Raw genomic sequence first — 21214 nt, 5'->3', positions numbered from 1 at the left:
ATAAAGAAACAAGAGCTTTGGGGCGCCTGGGTGGCTCAGTGGGTTAAGCCGCTGCCTTCGGCTCAGGTCATGATCTCAGGGTCCTGGGATCGAGTCCCACATCGGGCTCTTTGCTCAGCAGGAAGCCTGCTTCCTCCTCTCTCTCTCTCTCTGCCTGCCTTTCTGCCTACTTGTGATCTCTCTCTGTCAAATAAATAAATAAAATCTTTAAAAAAAAAAAAAAGAAACAAGAGCTTTGAATGACACACTGGACCAGATGGACCTCATAGATATATAAAGAACATTCCACCCTAAAACAACAGAATACTCATTCTTCTTGAGAACTTTCTCCAGAGTAGACCACATATTGGGTCACAAATCAGGGATCAACCAATACCAAAAGATTAAGATTACTCCCTGCATATTCTCAGACAAAAATGCTTTGAAACTGGAACTCAACCACAAGAAAGAGTTTGGAAGGAATTCAAACACTGGGAAGCTAAAGACCAAGCTGCTCAAGAATGTTTGGATCAACCAGGAAATCAAAGAAGAACTTAAACAATTCATGGAAACCAATGAGAATGAAGACACATCAGTCCAAAACCTATGGGATACAGCAAAGGTGGTCCTAAGGGGGTAATACATAGCCATCCAAGCCTCACTCAAAAAAATTGAAAAATCCCGAATATACCAGCTCTCTTTACACCTTAAAGAACTGGAAAACCAACAACAAATTAAGCCAAACCTATGCACAAGAAGGGAAATAATCAAGATTAGAGCAGAGATCAGTGAGATAGAAACTAGAGATACAGTAGAATATATCAACGAAACTAGAAGCTGGTTCTTTGAAAGAATTAATGAGATCTATAAACCACAGGCCAAATGAATCCAAAAGAAAAGAGAGAGGACCCAAATTAATAAAATTATGAATGAAAGGGGAGAGATCACAACTAACACCAAAGAAACAGAAACAATCATCAGAAATTATTATCAACAGTTATATGCCAATAAGCTAAGCAACCTAGAAGAAATGGATGCATTCCTAGAAACCTATAAACTTACAAGACTGAAACAGGAAGAAATTGACAACCTGCATAGACCATTATCTAGTAAGGAGACTGAAGCAGTGATCAAAAACTTCCCAAAAAACAAGAGCCCAGGACCTGGCAGATTCCCTGGGTAATTCTACAAAATTCAAAGAAGAAATAATACCTATTCTCCTGAAGCTGTTTCAAAAAATAGAAACAGAAGGAAAACTTCCAGACTCTTTCCATGAAGCCAGCATACCCTGATCCCCAAACCAGGTAAAGACCCCATCAAAAAGGAGAATTTCAGACCAATATCTGATGAATATGGATGCCAAATTTCTCAACAAGATCCTAGCTAACAGGATCCAACAGTACATTAAGAAAGTACATTAAGAAGATTTTCCACCATGACCAGGTGGGATCTATCCCTGAGATGCAAGGATGGTTCAACATTTGCAAATCAATCAATTTGATAGAACAAATCAATAAGCAAAGAGAGAAGAACCACATGGTCTACTCAACTGATGCAGAAAAAGCATTTGACAAGATACAGCATCCGTTCCTCATTAAAACTCTTCACAGTATAGGGATGGAGGGAACATTCCTCAACTTCATAAAATCTATCTATGAGAAACCCACAGCAAATAGTACTCTCAATGGGGAAAGCTGACAACCTTCCCTTTGAGATCAGAAACACAACAAGGATGCCCACTCTAACCACTGTTGTTCAACATAGTACTAGAAGTCCTAGCAACAGCAATCAGACAACAAAAAAACGTATTCAAATTGGCAAAGAAGAAGTCAAACTCTCTCTTCACAGATGACATGATACCCAAAAGACTCCACCCCCAAACTACCAGAACTCATACAGCAATTCAGTAATGTGGCAGGATACAAAATCAGTGCACAGAAATCAGCTGCTTTCTTATACACCAACACTGAAAATATAGAAAGGAAAATTAGAGAATCGATTCCATTTACTATAGCACCAAGAATCATAACCAAAGAGGTAAAGGATCTGTACTCGAGGAACTATAGAACATTCATGAAAGAAACTGAAGACACAAAAAGATGGAAAAACATTCCTGCCCATGGATCAGAAGAATAAACATTGTTAAAATGTTTATTGTTAATGTAAAATTAAATTTTAAAAATTTTAAATATATTCTAAATCTACAATTACGAACACAGTGAGGTGGTGGCAGAACAGATAGAGTATGGAGCAGAAGAGAGCTTGATGCATGTGTACTATAGATTCATTCTCTAGCTTGTATAAGAGTTTAATATATGTATTTATATTACTATTTATGTCAATAATGTATATTAATTCATATTAATTATATAGTATAATGTATAAAGGTATAAAGGTAGATTAATATACTATAAATTTAAATATTTTTATAATTATCTTACATAATTATAATATAAATTATAAATCTATATGTTATATATAAAATATATTTATAAATCAGTGGCAGAAGGAAAGCACAGCCATTAAGTGATGCCAGGACTTTGATTAGGAACTTGGCAATAATAAAAACTTATTTTAGAACTTATTCACTTAGAATAAGTAAGTTAGGTTTTCACCCCAAATCAAACCCCAAAATAACTTTCATATTGATCATCCTTAAATGGGAAAGACAGAAAGGGAGAGCCAGGTGAGGATGAGAGCGGGAAATGAATGAGAATAAAAAATGGGAAAGAATTACAAAATTATAATGGTGACATATTAGCCAGTAAGAGATACAGGAACATCAACATGATCACAATCAAGAATATGAGCTAAATCTTACATGCTCTTCCCATACTTTCTTTTCTCTCTCATATGCTTCCTTTCTCTTTCGTTCTAATTGTTCTTTTAGTACAGCAGCACGTGCACTTGCTTGGGCCTGAAAATAAAGACAATCAACAAAATTAGTTACCAAAAAGAAGGGCATAGGTTGTTTTTTCGTTTTGTTTTGTTTGAGGTCTCTAAAACGATCTACTTATTTTGCAAAAAAGAAGAGTTCTCGGGGTGGGGGAGAATTTCTTGAGTAAAAATAGAAGCTCACTCTATATCCCTAGCACTAAAACCAGAGCTCAACACAGAGCAGCTGCTCAGTAAGTATTTGCTGAATAAAAATAAATACAGGCATATATTTTTTTATTTATTTATTTTTTAAATTAAACTTTTTTTTTTCAGTGTTCCAAAATTCATTATTTATGCACCATACCCACTGCTCCATGCAACTCGTGCCCTCCTTAATACCCACCACCAGGCTCACCGCACCCTCCACCCCCAAAAAACCCTCAGTTTGTCTCTGGAGTCCACAGTCATTCATGACTTGTCTCCCCCTCCAATTTCGCCCAACTCACTTCTCTCCATCTCTCATTCTAATGGAATATCAAATGTAAAACTTTTAAACTATGGTTATATACAGATATCATTTGTGAGGTGAACATGATAACCACTCACATGGAAACTACAGATATCATTTGTCTTCAGAGAAACAGACAATAATATTTTTCATGTTTAAGGTTACCATTTTTTCTTTTTAAGATTGTGTAATAGTTTCATATTCTTCTGTCATTTTATCAAATTACTCTCCATAAATACAGGATACGAAGAGAGAGGAAGACCCTGTTTTTCAGAAACCAAACAGTGAAGGATAAAGGGAAATGAAAAATTAAGACAGAGAATAACTATGTAAGACTTAATACAATTTTCTTTTACCTTTTTAAGATTTTATTTGTTTATTTGACAGACAGAGATCACAAGTAGACAGAGAGGCAGGCAGAGAGAGAGGAGGAAGCAGGTTTCCTGCTGAGCAGAGAGCCTGATGCGGGGTTCAATTCCAGTACCCTGAGATCATGACCTGAGCTGAAGGCAGAGGCTTAACCCACTGAACCACCCAGGTGCCCCAAGACTTAACACAATTTTCTACCTTAAGTCCCAATCTTCTCCAAGAAAACTGTGTATTTCTAGTTTATACCTTAAATGCTTCAACTTTTTTACGCCGCATGTCAGCCTCCTCACTTCCTTCTTGTCCTTCAGAATAATCAGCTTCTTTCTACAAAGTAAGTACATAAGCAAACCTCTTAGGACAGAGCCTTGAATTCAGTGCAGAGCTCTGTGGAAGATAATACAAATAAACTAACACCTAAAAATATAAAATGGTATATTGTTCAACACTACTAATTTTCTCCCAAGTACTGCAAGTGAATTATCCACAACTACCAACTCTTACAGACAATAAATGGAAAAAAAGACAAAAATAGAATGATATAAAATGGCCATGGGTAGTACTTTAATTTTCCTCTCAAAATTCCTCTGGAAAAATGGTCTTATCAATTTTAAATCCCACAACTAAAATGTATTTTATTCCTATGTATAGTTTTCTGATCTTTGACTCTAACTCCATCAGATTTTTATGTTAATGGCACAGCATTTTTAATTTTTTTTTAAAGATTTTATTCATTTATTTCAGAGTGAGAGAAAGAGAGGAGAGAGAGAGAGAGAGGGCATGTACAAGTTGGAGGTGGGGAGAAGAGAGAGAGGGAGAAGCAGACTCCGCACTGAGCAGGGAGCCTGATGTGGGGCTCTATCCCAGGACTGTGGGATCATGACCTGAGCCGAGGGCAGATGCTTAACCAACTGAGCCACCAGGCGCCCCAGTGGCATAACATTTTTAATCTTAATCTATTATAATGTCATTCAATTACTTTTTTTTTTTTTAAAGATTTTATTTATTAATTTGACAGAGAGAAATCACAAGTAGACGGAGAGGCAGCCAGAGAGAGAGAGAGAGGGAAGCAGGCTCTCTGCTGAGCAGAGAGCCCGATGCGGGACTCGATCCCAGGACTCTGAGATCATGACCTGAGCCGAAGGCAGCGGCTTAACCCACTGAGCCACCCAGGTGCCCCTGTCATTCAATTACTTTTTTAAAATTATTATTCAACCTGCCTTTTCACCACGAAGTTTGGCTCTAATCTGTTGGCGCTCATTGAAATTCTGCAGTCTTATTTGCCTCAGTCTTGCCAGATAAACCTACAAGGAGAGAAAAAAAACACACAGCAGTTTAATTTAAAGAAAAAACTACCAATATTTTTACTGCTAAAATTTTTTTAATTTAAAGAAAAGTGTTAATCTGAATACAAGAAATAAAAGTTTCAAAATCTGGTTAATGGAAACGTAATATTAGCTTTCAAGTGTTTAATTTAGATCAACTTATTTCTGAAAAGAAACACATAATTATAAATTTTTATTTTTATCAAAAGAAAAGAAATCAACTCAGAATACTGAATATCAGTTATGGGGCAAAATTATGACACAGCATGTCAGTCAAATTATATTAACAGGTCCCTGTAGACTTACAAAATCCTTAAATAATTGTTAAGAATTTAAACCATGCAAGAAAGGAAGGCAATAAACTCAAAAATGTCTATGTGACGGAGGTAGCGAACATGCGGGAAGCATACCTCTTCCTCTTTGTTTCTTGGCTTCCCTCCTCTTGAAGAGCTGGACCTGCCTCCATACATAGCTGCCAGGTTTTGCAGGATTCCCTGTTCATCATTTAATGTACTAAGTTTAAAGAATGACTAAGGCTACATTAGCATCTTACCTAGGAATATCCAGTTGCCACTTTATTTCATTTGGCAAACACTGATCATTTCTAGTGGATAAACTTAGATAAACCCTGGCATTTTCCTACATCAGTATAACCAATACATTCATTGAGAACAGAAAGAAGCAATTAAACCCCATATATAATTATTCAAACAAGAGACCAGCTATGTTTTTATTAGTCATGTAAGTAATCAGTTTTTTTAAAACTGCTTTGGAGGTTAGCTAAACCCAAATACAAGTTCTGTTCTGTAAAGGGCCGGTCATTTCTACACATTTGTTTACATACTAAATACACAGACACAATATTAAATATTTGAACTCAAACTCTACACTTGGGCATATCCTATTACTATACTGCAAATGATCACATTCAATCACAAACTGGTATCATTTTTAAACACAGCTTATCATAAACATGGAATTATGTCCTTATTAGAAATTATTAATATCCTTCCAAAAAGTTAGGAGATTGTCAAACTATCCATTTTCTCTGCCTTCAGCACACAACTATGCTGTAAGATTTTCTCCTTAAAAAAATCATCGGGGTCTAACTTTCCTATCTAATGTCTTTTTATCAGCTTGTTGAAAGCATACTTCTTTATATTCATGACCTCCATTTTCCTGCTTCCTATTTACATTTTTTCCCCTATTTACTTTCTAAACTAACACAATCTGGTTTCTGATCCCACTGTGAAAATTTTCAAGGTTACCACTGACTTCCTAGTTCAAAATTCAAATGGACACTTTTGAGTAAATTTTTAATTAATATTTCCACTGGAGATGAGTTTGAATCCATACAAGTATTTTTTTCCTCTCATAAAAGCATATGTTCACTGCAGAAAGCTTATAAATCATTCACGATTCGACAACCCAAAGCACCTAAAGTCTAAAGTTAATTTACTTCCAAATTTCTTTTTCCTCATATGTATAAATACATACACATTTTATCTTTACAAAACTGGAATTTTACTATAGTTATTCTGATTTTACCTTAATATTAATCAGCATATCAATTAATTGTAATATTCCAAGTCTCTCCTCACATTCAATATCCTTAAAAACAGTATTATTAACTGACTGTATAGTATTCATAATATTCCACCAAATAGTGTTCTATAATTCACACATTAAAAACAAATCTCTCTTCTCTTTCATATTTATAACAGCACTCTCTCCTGGGTTCTTCCAATCAATCCTCACTATTTTCCCCTGGCTTTTCTCTTCCTTGGCTCATCACTAATGTCAATATTTTGTCAAGGTTCATTCTCTGGTCCTCCTTCTCTTCTTATTCCTAGGCTTTAACATATGTTGCTGATTCCCAAATCTCAATCAGCCTTGTAGTCCTTTTTCTTGAATGTCTGTGTATATTCAACTAGCATCTGGACAACTCTACTCACTATGCAGCAAAGCTACTTCAAACAATTTATAAACCTGACTTCATCATCCTTTTTACTATATGATTTTTTTCCTACTTCAGTTATTGATCACAATCTGACACCCAAGGCAGCAAGCTGGGAGTTTTCTTTGCCTCTTTCTCTACCCTGCCAAAAACAAAGGACCATCAAATTACTAAGCCACCTCCTCCTGTCTAACTACCCCTTCAGTTTCTGCCTTAGTTCATGCTCTCTTCTCTTGACTTCTGACTTTCCAAGAGTTTCCTAATCTATCATTACATCTCTTAGTCTATTTAACTCCCGTCTATTCTCTACAATGCAGAATAGCCCTTTTAACAGTTTCTTTCACATCAAAGCCCACATAAACCTTCCAATGGTTTCCATTATCTTCATAATATATTAATATAGATTATTCATATACATTCTATTCCACTGCATGGCAGATAAGGCCATTTGTGATCTAGCTGCATCTATCCTCATCTCTGCCAATGCCTACATTCTAGCCATGATGACTACATGTGGTTTATAGACTATGTCATGATTTCACTCATCTTCTTAAAATGGCTAATTCTACTCATCTTCCAAAATGCAAATCAAACATTTCTCCCATGGAGAAAGCCTTGCTCATACCTCCTCCAGTCAGTTAAGTGTGACATGCCCTACCATTTTTATATATACCATCTGCAGTAGTGCACATCAGTGTATCATAATGGTGGACAGACGGTATTTATGATGGTTAAGAACATGGACTATGAAAAACTCCAAATTCTGTCAGTTCACACATTTGTCAATGTCACCTAACCATTGCTGACCTTCAGCAAAATTACTGAAACTTGCTGTTAAGTTTGGACATAATAATACCACCTACTTTGTGGGTATATCAGAACAAAAAATATTATTATATGAATGTGCTCTGCCTGTCTTTTCTTGGAGCCTGACCAAAGGCTACTGCCCACTCAGTTTCTTTCCCTCTTCAAAGGGGTTTTGGCATTAGCTTATCAGTTCCTTGAGCTTTTAAAATATGAGTTAGAGAGTAGGAAGGTGAAGGAAAACAAGAAATAGGCAAGACTGGGCAAAGATGTGAGGTGAACTATGAAAAGATGATGGAAGTATCTACAGTTACAGAAGAGTGGGTGGAGGAGAACTGAGTATCACTATAGACTGTATATTTCTTTCACGGTATTTGAGAACTTTAAGTAGAAAATCTGAGTTACTTTGAAGCAATTTTTTAAAAAAGATTTTATTTATTTATTTGGCAGACAGATCACAAGTAGGCAAAGAGGCAGTCAGAGAGAGAGGAAGAAGCAGGCTCTCCGAGGAGCAGAGAGCCCATTGCGGGGCTCAATCCCAGGACCCTACGATCATGACCTGAGCCGAAGGCAGAGGCTTTAACCCACTGAGCCACAAGGGGTCCCCGTGAAGCAATTTTTTTTAACATTTCATTTTGAAATATTATAGATTCACAGAAAGGTAAAATGTGCAAGGAGTTTTCATGGACCCTGCATCCATCCTCTCACAAGTTTATCATCTTGCATAACTATAGTATGCTATCACAGCCAGGAAACTGATTCTAGCAATTATACATGACATATAGTGTATCTGTATTAATGCAATTTGTCACACATATAACCTTATGTAACCATCACCGTAATCAAGATACTCAATTGTGGGACGCCTGGGTGGCTCAGTTGGTTAAGCAGCTGCCTTCGGCTCAGGTCATGATCCCAGCGTCCTGGGATCAAGTCCCACATCAGGCTCCTTGCTTGGCAGGGAGCCTGCTTCTTCCTCTGCCTCTGCCTGCCACTCTGTCTGCCTGTGCTTGCTCTCGCTTCTCTCTCTATGACAAATAAATAAATAAAATCTTTAAAAAAAGAAAAAAAAAAGATACTCAATTGTACCATTACTATACACTTCACAGCCATATTCACTACTCCCTACCTAACACTCATCAACTACTTATATGTTCTTCATCTTTACATTTCACAAAATTTACATATTGGAATCAAACAGTACATATCCATTTGAGATGGACTGTTTTTAACTTCATATTATTCCTTGCAGTCCATTCAAGGTATTGGATGCATAAATCAATAGTTTGTTCTGTTTCACTGCTAATATCCCATGGTATGGATATACCATAATTTGCTCATTCATTCACTTACAGCAGGACATTGGGCAGTTTCAACTTTTTGGCTATGAAGAGTTAGAAGTTGCTAAGAACATTTGTATACATTTCTGAGTGAAAATACATTTTATTTTCTTTGGGACATAGGTGCAAGAGTAGAATTACCTTTGGTAGATCCATTTTTAGTTTTAAAAGGGACTGTCAAATTATTTTGCATAATGGCTGTGTCACTTTACATTCTTACCAACAATGGATAATTCAGTTTCTTCACATCATCACCAGCATCTAGTTTTTAATCACTTGTTTTTTTTGTTTTGTTTTGTTTTGTTTTGTTTAAAGATACTCCAATCCGGGGCACCACTTAATACTTCAAAACAGTTCTGGCTGTTTTAAGACCTTTCCCTTTCCATATACATTTTAGAATAAGTTTGTCTGTATCTATAAAAAATGTTCCTGAGATTTTACCAGGAATTGCACTAAACAAAGGTCAAGTTAGGACAACCTACCATTTTTACTACATTGAGTCTTCCAATTCATGAACATGGTATGGACATGGTATGATTCTTTAAGTATTTAGGTCTTCTTTGATTTCATCAACATTTTGTCATTTTAATTGCATAAATACTGCATGTTTTACTAATTTTTTTTTCATTTTTGGAAATAAAAGGTATTGTATTTTTATACACTTGTTTATTGTCAATGTATGGAAATTCAGTTGATTTTTCTGTGTTGAATCTTGTATCCTGCTAACTATAATGAACTTATTTTTTAGTTCCAGAGAGTTTTCAGAGAGTTCTTGGGATTTTCTAAACAAATAATCATGTCAACTGGAAATAGCAATTATTTCATTACTTCCTTCTTTTCAACTCTGTATGCCTTTTCTCTTTCCTGCCTTACTGCAGTAACTAGAACTAGTAACTAGAACTAGAACTTCCAGTACAATATTGTGATTCCAGTGGTGAGAGCAAACATCCTTCTTTTTTTCCCTACTGTAGAGGGAGAGCATTTAGTCTTCTATGTATACGAAGTTAGATTTAAGGTTTTTGGGGTTTTTGTAGATGCCTATTATGAAGTTGAGGGTGTTTCCCTTTATTTCTAGTTTACTGACAGCTTAAGTCATCAACTTTATCAAAAGATTTTCTGCATCAATTGATTTGATATGATTTTTCTTCTTCAGCCTCCTGATACAGTGGATTACACTGATTTTCTAATATTGAAACATGATTTGCATTTCCAGACTAAATGCTACTTGGTCATGTTAGATTAGAATAACTAAAATTTTATTACAGATTTTTGCACCTGGGTTCATGAGATACATTAGTCTGTACTTTTCTTTTTTGTGCTTTGTCAAGCTTGGGAAGGGTAATACAGGCCTCAGAATGAGTTCGGAAATATTCCTTCTGTTTCTATTTCCTAAGAGACTGTATCATTGTATCAAACTGGTGTTAATTCTTTGACTGTTTGGCAAAATTCTCCAGTGAAACCAGGTAGGGCTGAAGATTTCTTTTTTTTTTTTTTTAATACCTTTTAAATCACAAATTCAATTTTTAAATGTTACAGGGCTGGCATGCCTGGGTGGCTCAGTCGGTTAAGCAGCTGCCTTCGGCTTGGGTCATGATCCCAGTGTCTTGTGATCGAGTCCCACATCGGGCTCCTTGCTCGGCAGGGAGCCTGCTTCTCCCTCTGCCTCTGCCTGCCTGTGCTCACTTTCTCGCTCTCTGACAAGTAAATAAATAAAATCTAAAAAAAAAAAAAAAAAACCCACAAAACCAAAAAAACTAAGTTACAGGGCTACTTAAGGTATCTATTCCAATTTGGTAGTCTGTAGTTTTCAAAGACTTGATCTAGTTCTTTTAAGTTGTTGAATTTATGAGTGTCAAGGTGCTTGTTATTACCCTGTTACTCACTACAAAATCTGTAGTAATATCCCTTGTTTTATTCTTGATATTGGTGATTTATGTCATCTTTGTTTTTATTGTCAATCTAGAGATTATCAATTTCATTCAATTTTTTTCTAAGAACCAGTTTTCCGTTTCATTAAATTTCTTAATAATTTTCCCATTTTCAATTTCATTGATTTCTACTTATAATGATTTCCTCCATTCTGTTTGCTTTGGGTCTATTTTGCTCTTCTTTTTCCAGCATCTTGAGATAGGAATTTAAGACTGATTTGAAGCCTTTCTTCTTTTCCAATATAAGCATCTAGTGTTATAAATTTCCTTCAGAGCAGGGCTCTAGCTGTATCTCACAAATTTTAATATGTTGTGTGTCTATTTTCATTCAGTTCTATGTATTTTTAAGTTTCTTTCTAGATTTCCTATTTGACCCCATCTTAGTTAAAAGTGTTTTAATTTTCAATTGTTTGTACATTTTCCTGTCATCTTTCTAGTATAGATTTCTAGTTTGGTTCCATGATGTTCAAAGATTATACTCTGTGAAATTTTGATTCTTCTGAATTCCTTGAGATTTTATGATCCAGCATATAGTCTGTCTTGGTGATGTCTCTTTGCATGCTAACTTATTTCCACTTGAAAAAAAAAGTATGTTGTGCTATTGTTGGGTTGAATGCTCTACAAGTATAAAATAGAACTTGGTAGCTTGTGATGGTGCTCAGCTATTCTATATCATTGCTAATTTCTGTTTAGCAGTTCTATCAATCACTGAGAAGTAGGGTACTGAAGTCCCAAACTATACTTGTGGATTTGATTTATCCTTTCAGCTCTGTTTCCACTTTATATATTTTGAAACTCCATTGTTGGCATATACCCACTTACGACTGCAGTAACTCCTTACAGGAGTGATTCTATTGTTATTACATAATGTCTTTGTCTCTTTGTCCTTAGCAATTTTATTTGCTCTGCTAACAACAGATTCTTTTAGCTTACTTTGCGTGAGGATGTCTTTATTTCCCCCTTGAAGGACAGTTTAATTAGATAAAGGATTCAGGATTGACAGTTCTTTTCCTTTAGCACTTGAAAAATCCTGTCATTTTCTTCCGTACTCCATGGTTTCAGATGAGGGATCTGATATCATTCAAATTGGTGCTGCTTTATAGGTAATATGTCATTTCTCTCTCAATAAAGAATTGTTTTGTCTTTTACTTTCAGAAATTTAATAATATTGCTTGGGAAAGATTTGTTTATTCTAGTTGGGGATTTGCTCAGCTTCTTCCATCTGTAGGTTTATGTCCCTTGCCAAATATATAAAGTTTTCAGCTATTATTTCTTCAAATAATTTTCTCACTCCCACATTCTTTCTCTTATCCTTTGGGCTCCAATGATACAAATGTTAAATCTCTTCTTATTGTTCCACAGATCCCTAAGACAGAAAAATTTTCTTCTGTCATCTCCACTCTACCACTGAATCTACCCAGTGAATTTAAAATTTTTGTTATTATAGTATTTTCCAATTACATAATTTTCATTTGGTTATATTTTATAACTTCTATTTCTTCACTGAGATTTTCCTTTTTTAATTCATTCAAAAGAGTTTTAATTGCTTGCTAAAGCATTTGTTTGAAGCAGCTTTAAAATCTTTCTCAGATAATTCCATTATGTAATTCATCTTGATAACAGTGGCAGTGCTGTGGCCTTACTCACTCAGGTTGTGATTTTCCTGGTTCCTGGTTATGACAGATTTTTTTTATTATATCCTGAATATTTTAATTATTTAAAAACTCTTAATAGCTTCAATTTTAGTAGGCAATAGCTCCATTTAGGATTGGCATTTAGGTTCTGGCCTACTTTTGTGGGCTTTATATCTAATGACAGTTTGCTTTCCTGAACCCTTGTAATATTATTCCAATATGCTTCATTGTTCTGGTGTTGATGGTACTCCTGCTCAGTCTCTCCTGGCGCTATCTTATGATAATGAAAGTTGCCTCCCTAAGCCACCTGCTATTACTAGAAAATCTCCTGAGAGTAGGTGACAGATGACACTTGTCTGGGTGTATGTTTCTAGGGGGAGGGCACAGAGATACAAAGGCCTTGTGGCTGCTACTCTGTTGGGGATAGATCGAATCACCTGCTAGTGCCCTAGTTGTTGAGTGGAACTGGGACTGTCCAAGGCTTTTTTGCCACTGATGGGTCAAACTGCCCTCCAAGTCACCTGCCCATGCTCTAGTTGTAGAATGAGGTTGGGGCAGCCTGAGGCTTCATTGTTGCCCACAGTTTACAACAGGATCCTACTGTAGCAGATCCTGAGATTCCTCTTTCCCAGTAATGTGGGGAGTGAGAGCAGCCTTTTGGTTTTTTGTTTTAGCTTTTTTTTTTTTTGTCTATGGTGGATCTGGGAGGCAAGCATGGCCAACACCCAGCCCACAATATATGGGAGATAAAAAGAAACCCCAGGAAACCACATTGCTACTTCTTAAGTCCTGAGGTCTCTAGTTAGCTCCTCTTCTTCTTTCCAGGATACAGAATCCTTACCACCATTGTAAGCTAACTAGTTTCCAGAGTATTTAATTCTATCTAGAAGGGAGGAGCAGACAAAGGAGGGTTTATGCTATTTTACTCTGGAACTGTGCCTAAGTCACTTTTTAGTAGCTAGGGTTTTTGTAATACAGTATACACTATGACAGAACCAGTATCATTAAGGTTCAACAGCTACATGGGACTGCTGTAAAGTCTAAAAGAGACTATTATGGGTTGAACTGTGTTCTTCTGAAATCCGTATGTTGAAGTCCTAACCCCTAGTACCCTAGAATTTGAACTTATTTAGAAATAGATTCTTAATCAAGTTAAAAGGATATCATTAGAGTGGGTTCTAATACAATACAACTGATGTCCTTATAAAAAAGGGGAAATTTGAAGCAGGTTCACATACAGGGAGAACACTATGTGAAATGCAGGCAGACATCAGGATAATGATTCTAAAGTCAAGGAATGCTAAAGATTGCAACCACCAGAAGATAGGCACAAATGATTCTATCTTGCAGCCCTCAGAAGGAATCTACCCTACAGACATGTTGATCTTGGACTTTTACCCTCCAGAACTGTGAGATAACAAGTTTCTATTGTTCAAGCCACTTGGTTTATGGTATTTTGTTATAGCATCCCTAGAAAACTAATTTTTAACAGAGATAATGTATATAAAATATTTAACATCATGCCTGGCACACTAAGCTTTCAGTAAACAGCCACTGCTGTTGTTTGTTGGTATAACTATTGCTTATCTTACATTCTCTTGCTGGCACAAAACCAATATACTACGGTCAATAAATGTTTGTGTAATATTACATAAATGAATGAAAGAATGAATGAAAGGTGTAACACTTAACTGTACATTTTTAAGGCATTTTTCCATTAGTATAAGTAAATTCCAAATGACTTAATATGAGTTAATAAGAAAGTAACATTTCTCAAAGGAAATAATCCAGCAGATTTTTTAAGTTACTCAACAGAGGAAAACTGATAACCAAGAAAAATTCTTGCACATGTGCACCAAGAAACATGTAAAAGAATGTTCAAAGCAGAACTCAAACCCAACTAAATAAATACCTATTGTCAGGAGAATTAATAATTGTGATAATATGCACACAACAGGATACTGTACAACTACATTCAACTACATGAATGAATTTCAGGAAAAAAATGTTAAATGAAAAAAAAAACAAGTCCCAGTCTATATACAGTATAATTTTTATAAGCTCAAAAATAAAACAGGATACGACATTGTGTAGGTGTATATACATAAGTGGAGAAAAGCATTTTTAAAAATCCACAGTAGGGGCGCCTGGGTGGCTCAGTGGGTTAAAGCCTCTGCCATTGGCTCAGGTCATGATCCCAGGGTCCTGGGATGGAGCCCTGCATCGGGCTCTCTGCTCAGAGCCTGCTTCTCTCTCTCTCTGCCTGCCTCTCTGCCTACTTGTGTTCTCTGTCTGTCAAATAAATAAATAAAATCTTAAAAAAAATAAAAAATAAAATAAAATAAAAATCCACAGTAATGATAAATTCAAAATTCAGGATAATGGTCACCTCTGGGAGAAGGCAGAAAAAAAGGTTAGGACAGGATTGCAAACTACAGATCACAGGCTAAATCCAGTCTGCCAACTATTTTTGCATGGTCCATAAGCTAAGAATGGTTTTTCACATTTTTAAATGGTGGGAAAAAATGAAGAGAATATTTCACGACCACATGTGGTTTATAAGAAATTCAAATTTCAGTGTTCATAAATAAAGTCTTATTGGAACTCAGCTACACTCATTCATTTACACAATGTCTATATTTAGTTTTGTGCCATAATTCAGTTTGCAGTTATGACAGAGACCTTATGGCTAATAAAGCCTAAAATATTTACTATCTGGCCCTTTACAGAAAAACATTTGCCAATCCCTAGATTAGAGAGCAGTATATACACCTAACTTATCAGTGCTCTGACCTCCTGAGTATATTATTTTGCTTCATAATTTACATATATTAATTTCTTTGTACCAAACATGTTATTTTAGAAGGATAAGAGAATACTTTTTAGAGAACTGAAATATTTTTTTAAATAAACAATTTAGTATTAAATAACTAACTTGCTATTATGATACTTTTTAACAAGAATTAGCAAACTGTAATACTCAGGTCACATCTAGATTGCTGCCTGTTTTTGTAAACACAGTTTTTCTAGAACACAGCCACATCCATTGAGACAATATGGACTGCAAAGTCTGAAATATTTACTACTTGCTCCTTTACAGAAAAAGTCTGTCTATACCTGCTCTACAAAATTATGTCTACAAGTTTTACCTAAATGAAAGCAAATACTAATATGAGATTTATAAAGGAGCAAAGAGCATAGTAAAACACCTAAAAGCATAATCTCCAAAGCCACACATCTGGGCTTACATCCTATCTCTACATTCTATGTGATCTTATGCAGAGTACTAAGGACTCTGAGCTGGTTTCAAAAGCTGTAACTTTGGAATAATAATTCCGACCTAAAGAATTATTGTCAGGATTAGACTCTTACTTTTTATTCATACTGTTTAGAAGAAAGCAAACCATTTATCTGGAGTCTTCCTTTTTAGTTTCCCTGACTTTTGAAGATTTCATTTTTCATTTTTTGAAAATTCCAGTGACCCAGAGAACATTTTGAATTCATATGCAAGCATATATAATTACTTTGAAATCCACATTTTCTGTAAAATTTCAATTCAACCTAGAAATTATGTTCCAAATGCTTAAAGCCAGGGACTTCAATTTCATTTTGCCACAGAAACAATGTTATAATTCATTATGATTTCCCAAAGCATTTAATAAAACATACTGAGCAAATAATTTATAGCAGTTTTCCAATTCCAAAGGATTAATTTTTAAGACTCAGAACCTAATCTTACCTATTTAGGTTTATTTATATTGTGATTTGTAAAAGTATTAGAAAACACATATTGCTGCATGTGTCACAACCTCTTTAAACTGCTTCTCTTCATCAGCAAAATGGAGATTCTGTGAGTGGTTATAAGGATAAACCACAGGATAAATGTATATACATTTTCAAACTGTACAAATGATGACTATTAATATTTATCAATAGATAATGCTGCCTTAAATTACTGATTTCAATTTTTTTCTTGAAGAGTCAGAGTTATTACAAATATTCATTATTGTATTATGCTCTAGGTACAGTTATATAAAGATTTAGCTACTTATAATGTTGAACTGAGAAGTAAAGAGAGTCACAGCCCAAATGACTACTATAAAATTAGTTCCCAGGTATTATTCCGTCCCCACTTAACACCAGTTTCTATTCACATTCATCACATCAAGGTCTTTGTTGGTCAATCTCTCCCTGACTGTTGGATGTTATACAAAATGAATGGCAAAAGAAATTGCAAATCTTGCCAAAGATGAAGGATGTCATAAAGATGTTGACAGTGATATTGTAAATTGTTCAAATCAGATGCAAAATCATCTCTACATATGACAGGACAAATAAAATGAATAAAAGAAAACTGCAAAGAATTATAATGTTGATTCCTCAAAATATTTTATTAAAAAATTAAGAAATGATCTTTAGGAAACTGCCAAAGTCTCAGCCATTTTTAAAAATTGGTTCTCTTTTATATTATATAGAAGTATATGTAAAATCATGAAGTGAAGGGTGCACCATCTTTCATCAATTCTAATATGAATAATTTTTTCTAAAGATTTTATTTATTTTTGACAGAGAGAGATCACAAGGAGGCAGAGAGGCAGGCAGAGAGAGAGGAAGGGAAGCAGGCTCCCTGCTGAGCAGAAAGCCCAACTCAGGACTCGATCCCAGGACCTTGAGATCATGACCTGAGCCGAAGGCAGTGGCCCAACCCACTGAGCCACCCAGGCGCCCGAATAATTTTTTAACATTTTAACATCTCTGAAGTGAGGTACATCTTATAGTCAATGTCATCTTATACTCTTATAATCTCACCAACTGTTGGCCAGATATCAATTATAACATAAATGTTATGCTTGAGTGATATCCAGATTTTGTTAGTTTATCTTTCTTGGTGTCAAAACTGGACAACTGGGGACACCTGGGTGGCTCAGTTGGTTAAGCAGCTGCCTTCAGCTCAGGTCATGATCCCAGCGTCCTGGGATCGAGTCCCACATCGGGCTCCTTGCTCAGCAGGGAGCCTGGCTTCTCCCTCTGCCTCTGCCTGCCATTCTGTCTGCCTGTGCTCGCTCTCTCTCCCTCTCTCTCTTTGACAAATAAATAAAATCTTAAAAAAAAAAAAAACTGGACAATTGTAACCTCTTAAAGTTTTGATATAATAAATTACTTATGGGCTTGTTCAAAAGGAAACATGACCCCTGCTAGTCGTTGAAAACTTTCCACTGATTCCTTTTAAGAACAAGAAAATGCTAACAATAAAACGTGCAGACTGGTGTTAACTCCTTGAAAGAAAATGCAAGGGACAAAACTGGAGTACTCTTTTTTTTTTTTCTTAAAGATTTTATTTACTTGAGAGACAGAGAGTGAGTACAAGCAGGGAGAGCAGCAGGCAGAGGGAGAGGGAGAAACAGGCTCCCTGATGAGCAGGGAGCCCATGTGGAGCTCGACCCCAGGACCCTGGGATCATGACCTACGCCGAAGGCAGCCAGCTTAACCAACTAAGCCACCCAGGCACCCCAACAATGGAGTACTCTTCAGAAATTTTGAAATCTCATGGAGCACTGGGTGTTGTGCATAAACAATGAATCTTGGAACACTGCACCAAAAACTGATGATATATCTTATGGTGACTAACATAATACAATTTTTAAAAAAAGGAAAGAAGTGTTGAAATATCAATGCACTTGGTGCCATAGAGGATAATATTATTTGAGAAAACATGAACATCAATTACCCTAATTTCAAAAAGAAATGGTGGGATGCCTGAGTGGCTCAGTTGGTCAAGTGTCTGCCTTCAGCTCAGGTTATGATCCCAGGGTCCTGGGATGGAGTCCTGCATTGGGCTCCTTGCTCTGCAGGGAGCCTGCTTCTCCCTCTGCCTGCTGCTCCCCCTGCTTGTGGTCTCTCTCTCTCTTTCACAAATGAATAAGTAAAATCTTTAAATCAATAAGTGTGAAGTAGATTTAGGAATGAATACCTTTATCAATCTATTTCATTCATATTTTCCTTTTTATGGATTTATAAGAATGATATAATTTAAAAAGATAAATCTAAAAGTTATTTCAGCAAGTATAAAAGTTAAGTCATAAAAAGTATTATATCAGTTAAACTGGCAACACTTTTTTTCTGTTAGTCATATATAAAACAACAATATGCCTTACAATTATATCTTGGATTTGATAAAACACATACAGTATTCATTATATAATTCTATCAGAAAAATTACAATCCTCCCTAAATTAATTACTTTCAAATTAGCGTAGAATTAAATATAACAAAATTATGATGAATATGATAAAATAATTTTTATTTTTATAGAAAAATAAATTTTTATTATATCTCAAGATGGAATAGATAAAACAACAAAAGGCATGTGATTAAACATCGCATAGATGTAAGAGTATTTCTTCACATGCTTCTTCAATGTATTTCAAGGCTCTATTTATTGTTTTGTTTCAAGTTTTTATTTAAATTCTAGTTAGTGAACATATAATACTGGTTTCAGAAGCAGAATTTAGTGATTCTTCATTTACATATAATACTCAAAATAATTTTTAAATTGTATTTTTCAAGGTAAAATCCCAACCAAACCCTTTTTTCACTCTTTACTCCCAATGTGGATCACTATTCTAGTTAGACTTACTTTAGGTGATCTTTTTCCAATTTCAACAATACTGGGCTAAGTAGTCTTCCTACATGACACAAGGTTGAGTGACAGCACATAACACTATGGATGAGTATTCCCACAGATTTCTGATTGTGTTTTCTAGGCAGACTCTTAAGTACTCCTTGAGATGTCTACCATACTCCTCTCCTACTCTCTCCTCCCTAAGCTTCTCTAATTATTGGAGCTGATACTCTTTCTTATGGTGAGAATACAATGTCTAAACTCTGAAGTTCCTATGAAGATAAATGAAGGGCAAAATAATCAGGAAGCTTTTTGTAAGCTTCATAACACACTGTACATTAACAATGGTAATTATTTCTATAGTTAATCATCTTCCCCCTCACAGCAGGAAACCAATTTATTATTTCCCATTGAACCTCCCCCACATCCTCTGCAATAGTCCCCAGGCCAACAAGGCAATAGAAAGGTACCATGAACTCTCTCTCCAAGAAGATAAGGGAGATGAGATTTCTGGTAAAAAAAATTTCTTTGATATGGCTGAAATTTAAGAGGTGAAGAAAGTAAGAAAGGAAACTCAAGAGCAGCAGTAAGAAAGCCAAAGGCTGAAAGTTTTCAGCTAAGCTAAAAAGGTTTTAATTTACCCTCTGGGCAATACAGAATCACTAAATAACTTTAAGAAAATGAGCAATGCATTCAGTTTTGCTTTGGAAAGATCACTGTGGTAGCTTAGGTAAAGGATGAATTAGAAAGATCCAAGATTAGGATACCTGGTGGCTCTGTCAATTGCAAGTCTGACTTTGGCTCAGGTCATGATATCAGGGTCTGGGGATCAAGCCTATATTGGACTCCCTGCTTGGTGGGGAGTCTGCCTGTCCCTCTTTCTCTGCAGCTCCTTCTATTCATGTGCCTCTCTCTTTCTCTCTCTCCCTCTCAAATAAATAAAATCAAGAGAAAAAGAAAGAAAGAGAGAAAGAAAGAGGGAGGGAGGGAGGGAAGGAGGAAGGAGAGAAAGGGAGGAGATGGGGGGGAGGGGAAGGGGAAAGGGGAGGGGAGAGACAACCAAATGAGTCACCCAAGTGCCCCCAGACTACAGAAATTTAAACACTTATTCTATCATTTAGTATCTTGTAAAGCTTGACCCGTTAAATTTTTTATGCCTCCATAGGATATAAAATGGGAATGTAACAGGATCTACCTCCGGGAGCTGTTGTGAGATTAGAATATAAGAATTTAGAACAACTAACATATAGTAAGTACCCAATAAATGAGATGTTAACAATTATTAGTAATATAACTATCAAATAGGGTGGAATGCAAGAAATTACTTTTGAATAGAGGAAGTCCTATTCTTCTCTGAGACCAGAGAAAACAAAAATTTGGTGCCATTATAAATATACAAGTTCAGGGGCAGAAAATGTGAGGAAATGTGGGGCTTGTAGGCCCAATTTTCTCTGTGAAATAATGATGAAATAATGATTATCTTCACAGAGAGATAAGGGGAAAATTATTGAAGAAAATTTCCACTGTGGAAAATGAGAGAGGCTACTGACCACGAAGATATAAAAGGATTGCTAGCAGGACTGACAGCATCCCTCTTTTGGAAACTACATCAAATGTCGATTAACCGAGGAATAAATAAACTGTGATATATCCATACAATGGAATATGACTTAATATGGAATAAAAAAGAACAAACTACTGATATACATCAACCTCAAAAAACTATATATTGTATATAATTGATAAATAAATATAAAATCTTTACTTTCTAAAAATTTTTATTTATTTGAGTAACCTCTGCAACCAACCAGTTTATTGGTTGGTTTAGTCAAACTCATGATCCCCAGATCAAGAGTCACATGCTCTTCCCACTG

At 35.6% G+C, this 21214-nt stretch overlaps 1 protein-coding gene across 1 annotated transcript in view; it reads right to left on the bottom strand.

The window, feature by feature from the left end:
- Positions 1-21214, bottom strand: part of NEK1 (NIMA related kinase 1) — a 214466-nt gene that overhangs the window by 111072 nt on the left and 82180 nt on the right. Inside the window, exons 19-22 of the mRNA XM_059374160.1 lie at positions 5466-5549; positions 4951-5034; positions 3980-4057; positions 2801-2896 (exon numbers count right to left, since the gene is read on the bottom strand). Coding sequence (XP_059230143.1) covers positions 2801-2896; positions 3980-4057; positions 4951-5034; positions 5466-5549 — 342 coding nt within the window. The remainder of the gene's footprint in view (positions 1-2800; positions 2897-3979; positions 4058-4950; positions 5035-5465; positions 5550-21214) is intronic.

This window comes from Mustela nigripes, chromosome 1 (genome assembly GCF_022355385.1).
Source record: "Mustela nigripes isolate SB6536 chromosome 1, MUSNIG.SB6536, whole genome shotgun sequence".
NCBI lineage: Eukaryota > Metazoa > Chordata > Mammalia > Carnivora > Mustelidae > Mustela > Mustela nigripes.
Note: the sequence above shows the minus strand (reverse complement) of the source record. Positions and strands in the feature narration are given on the sequence as shown.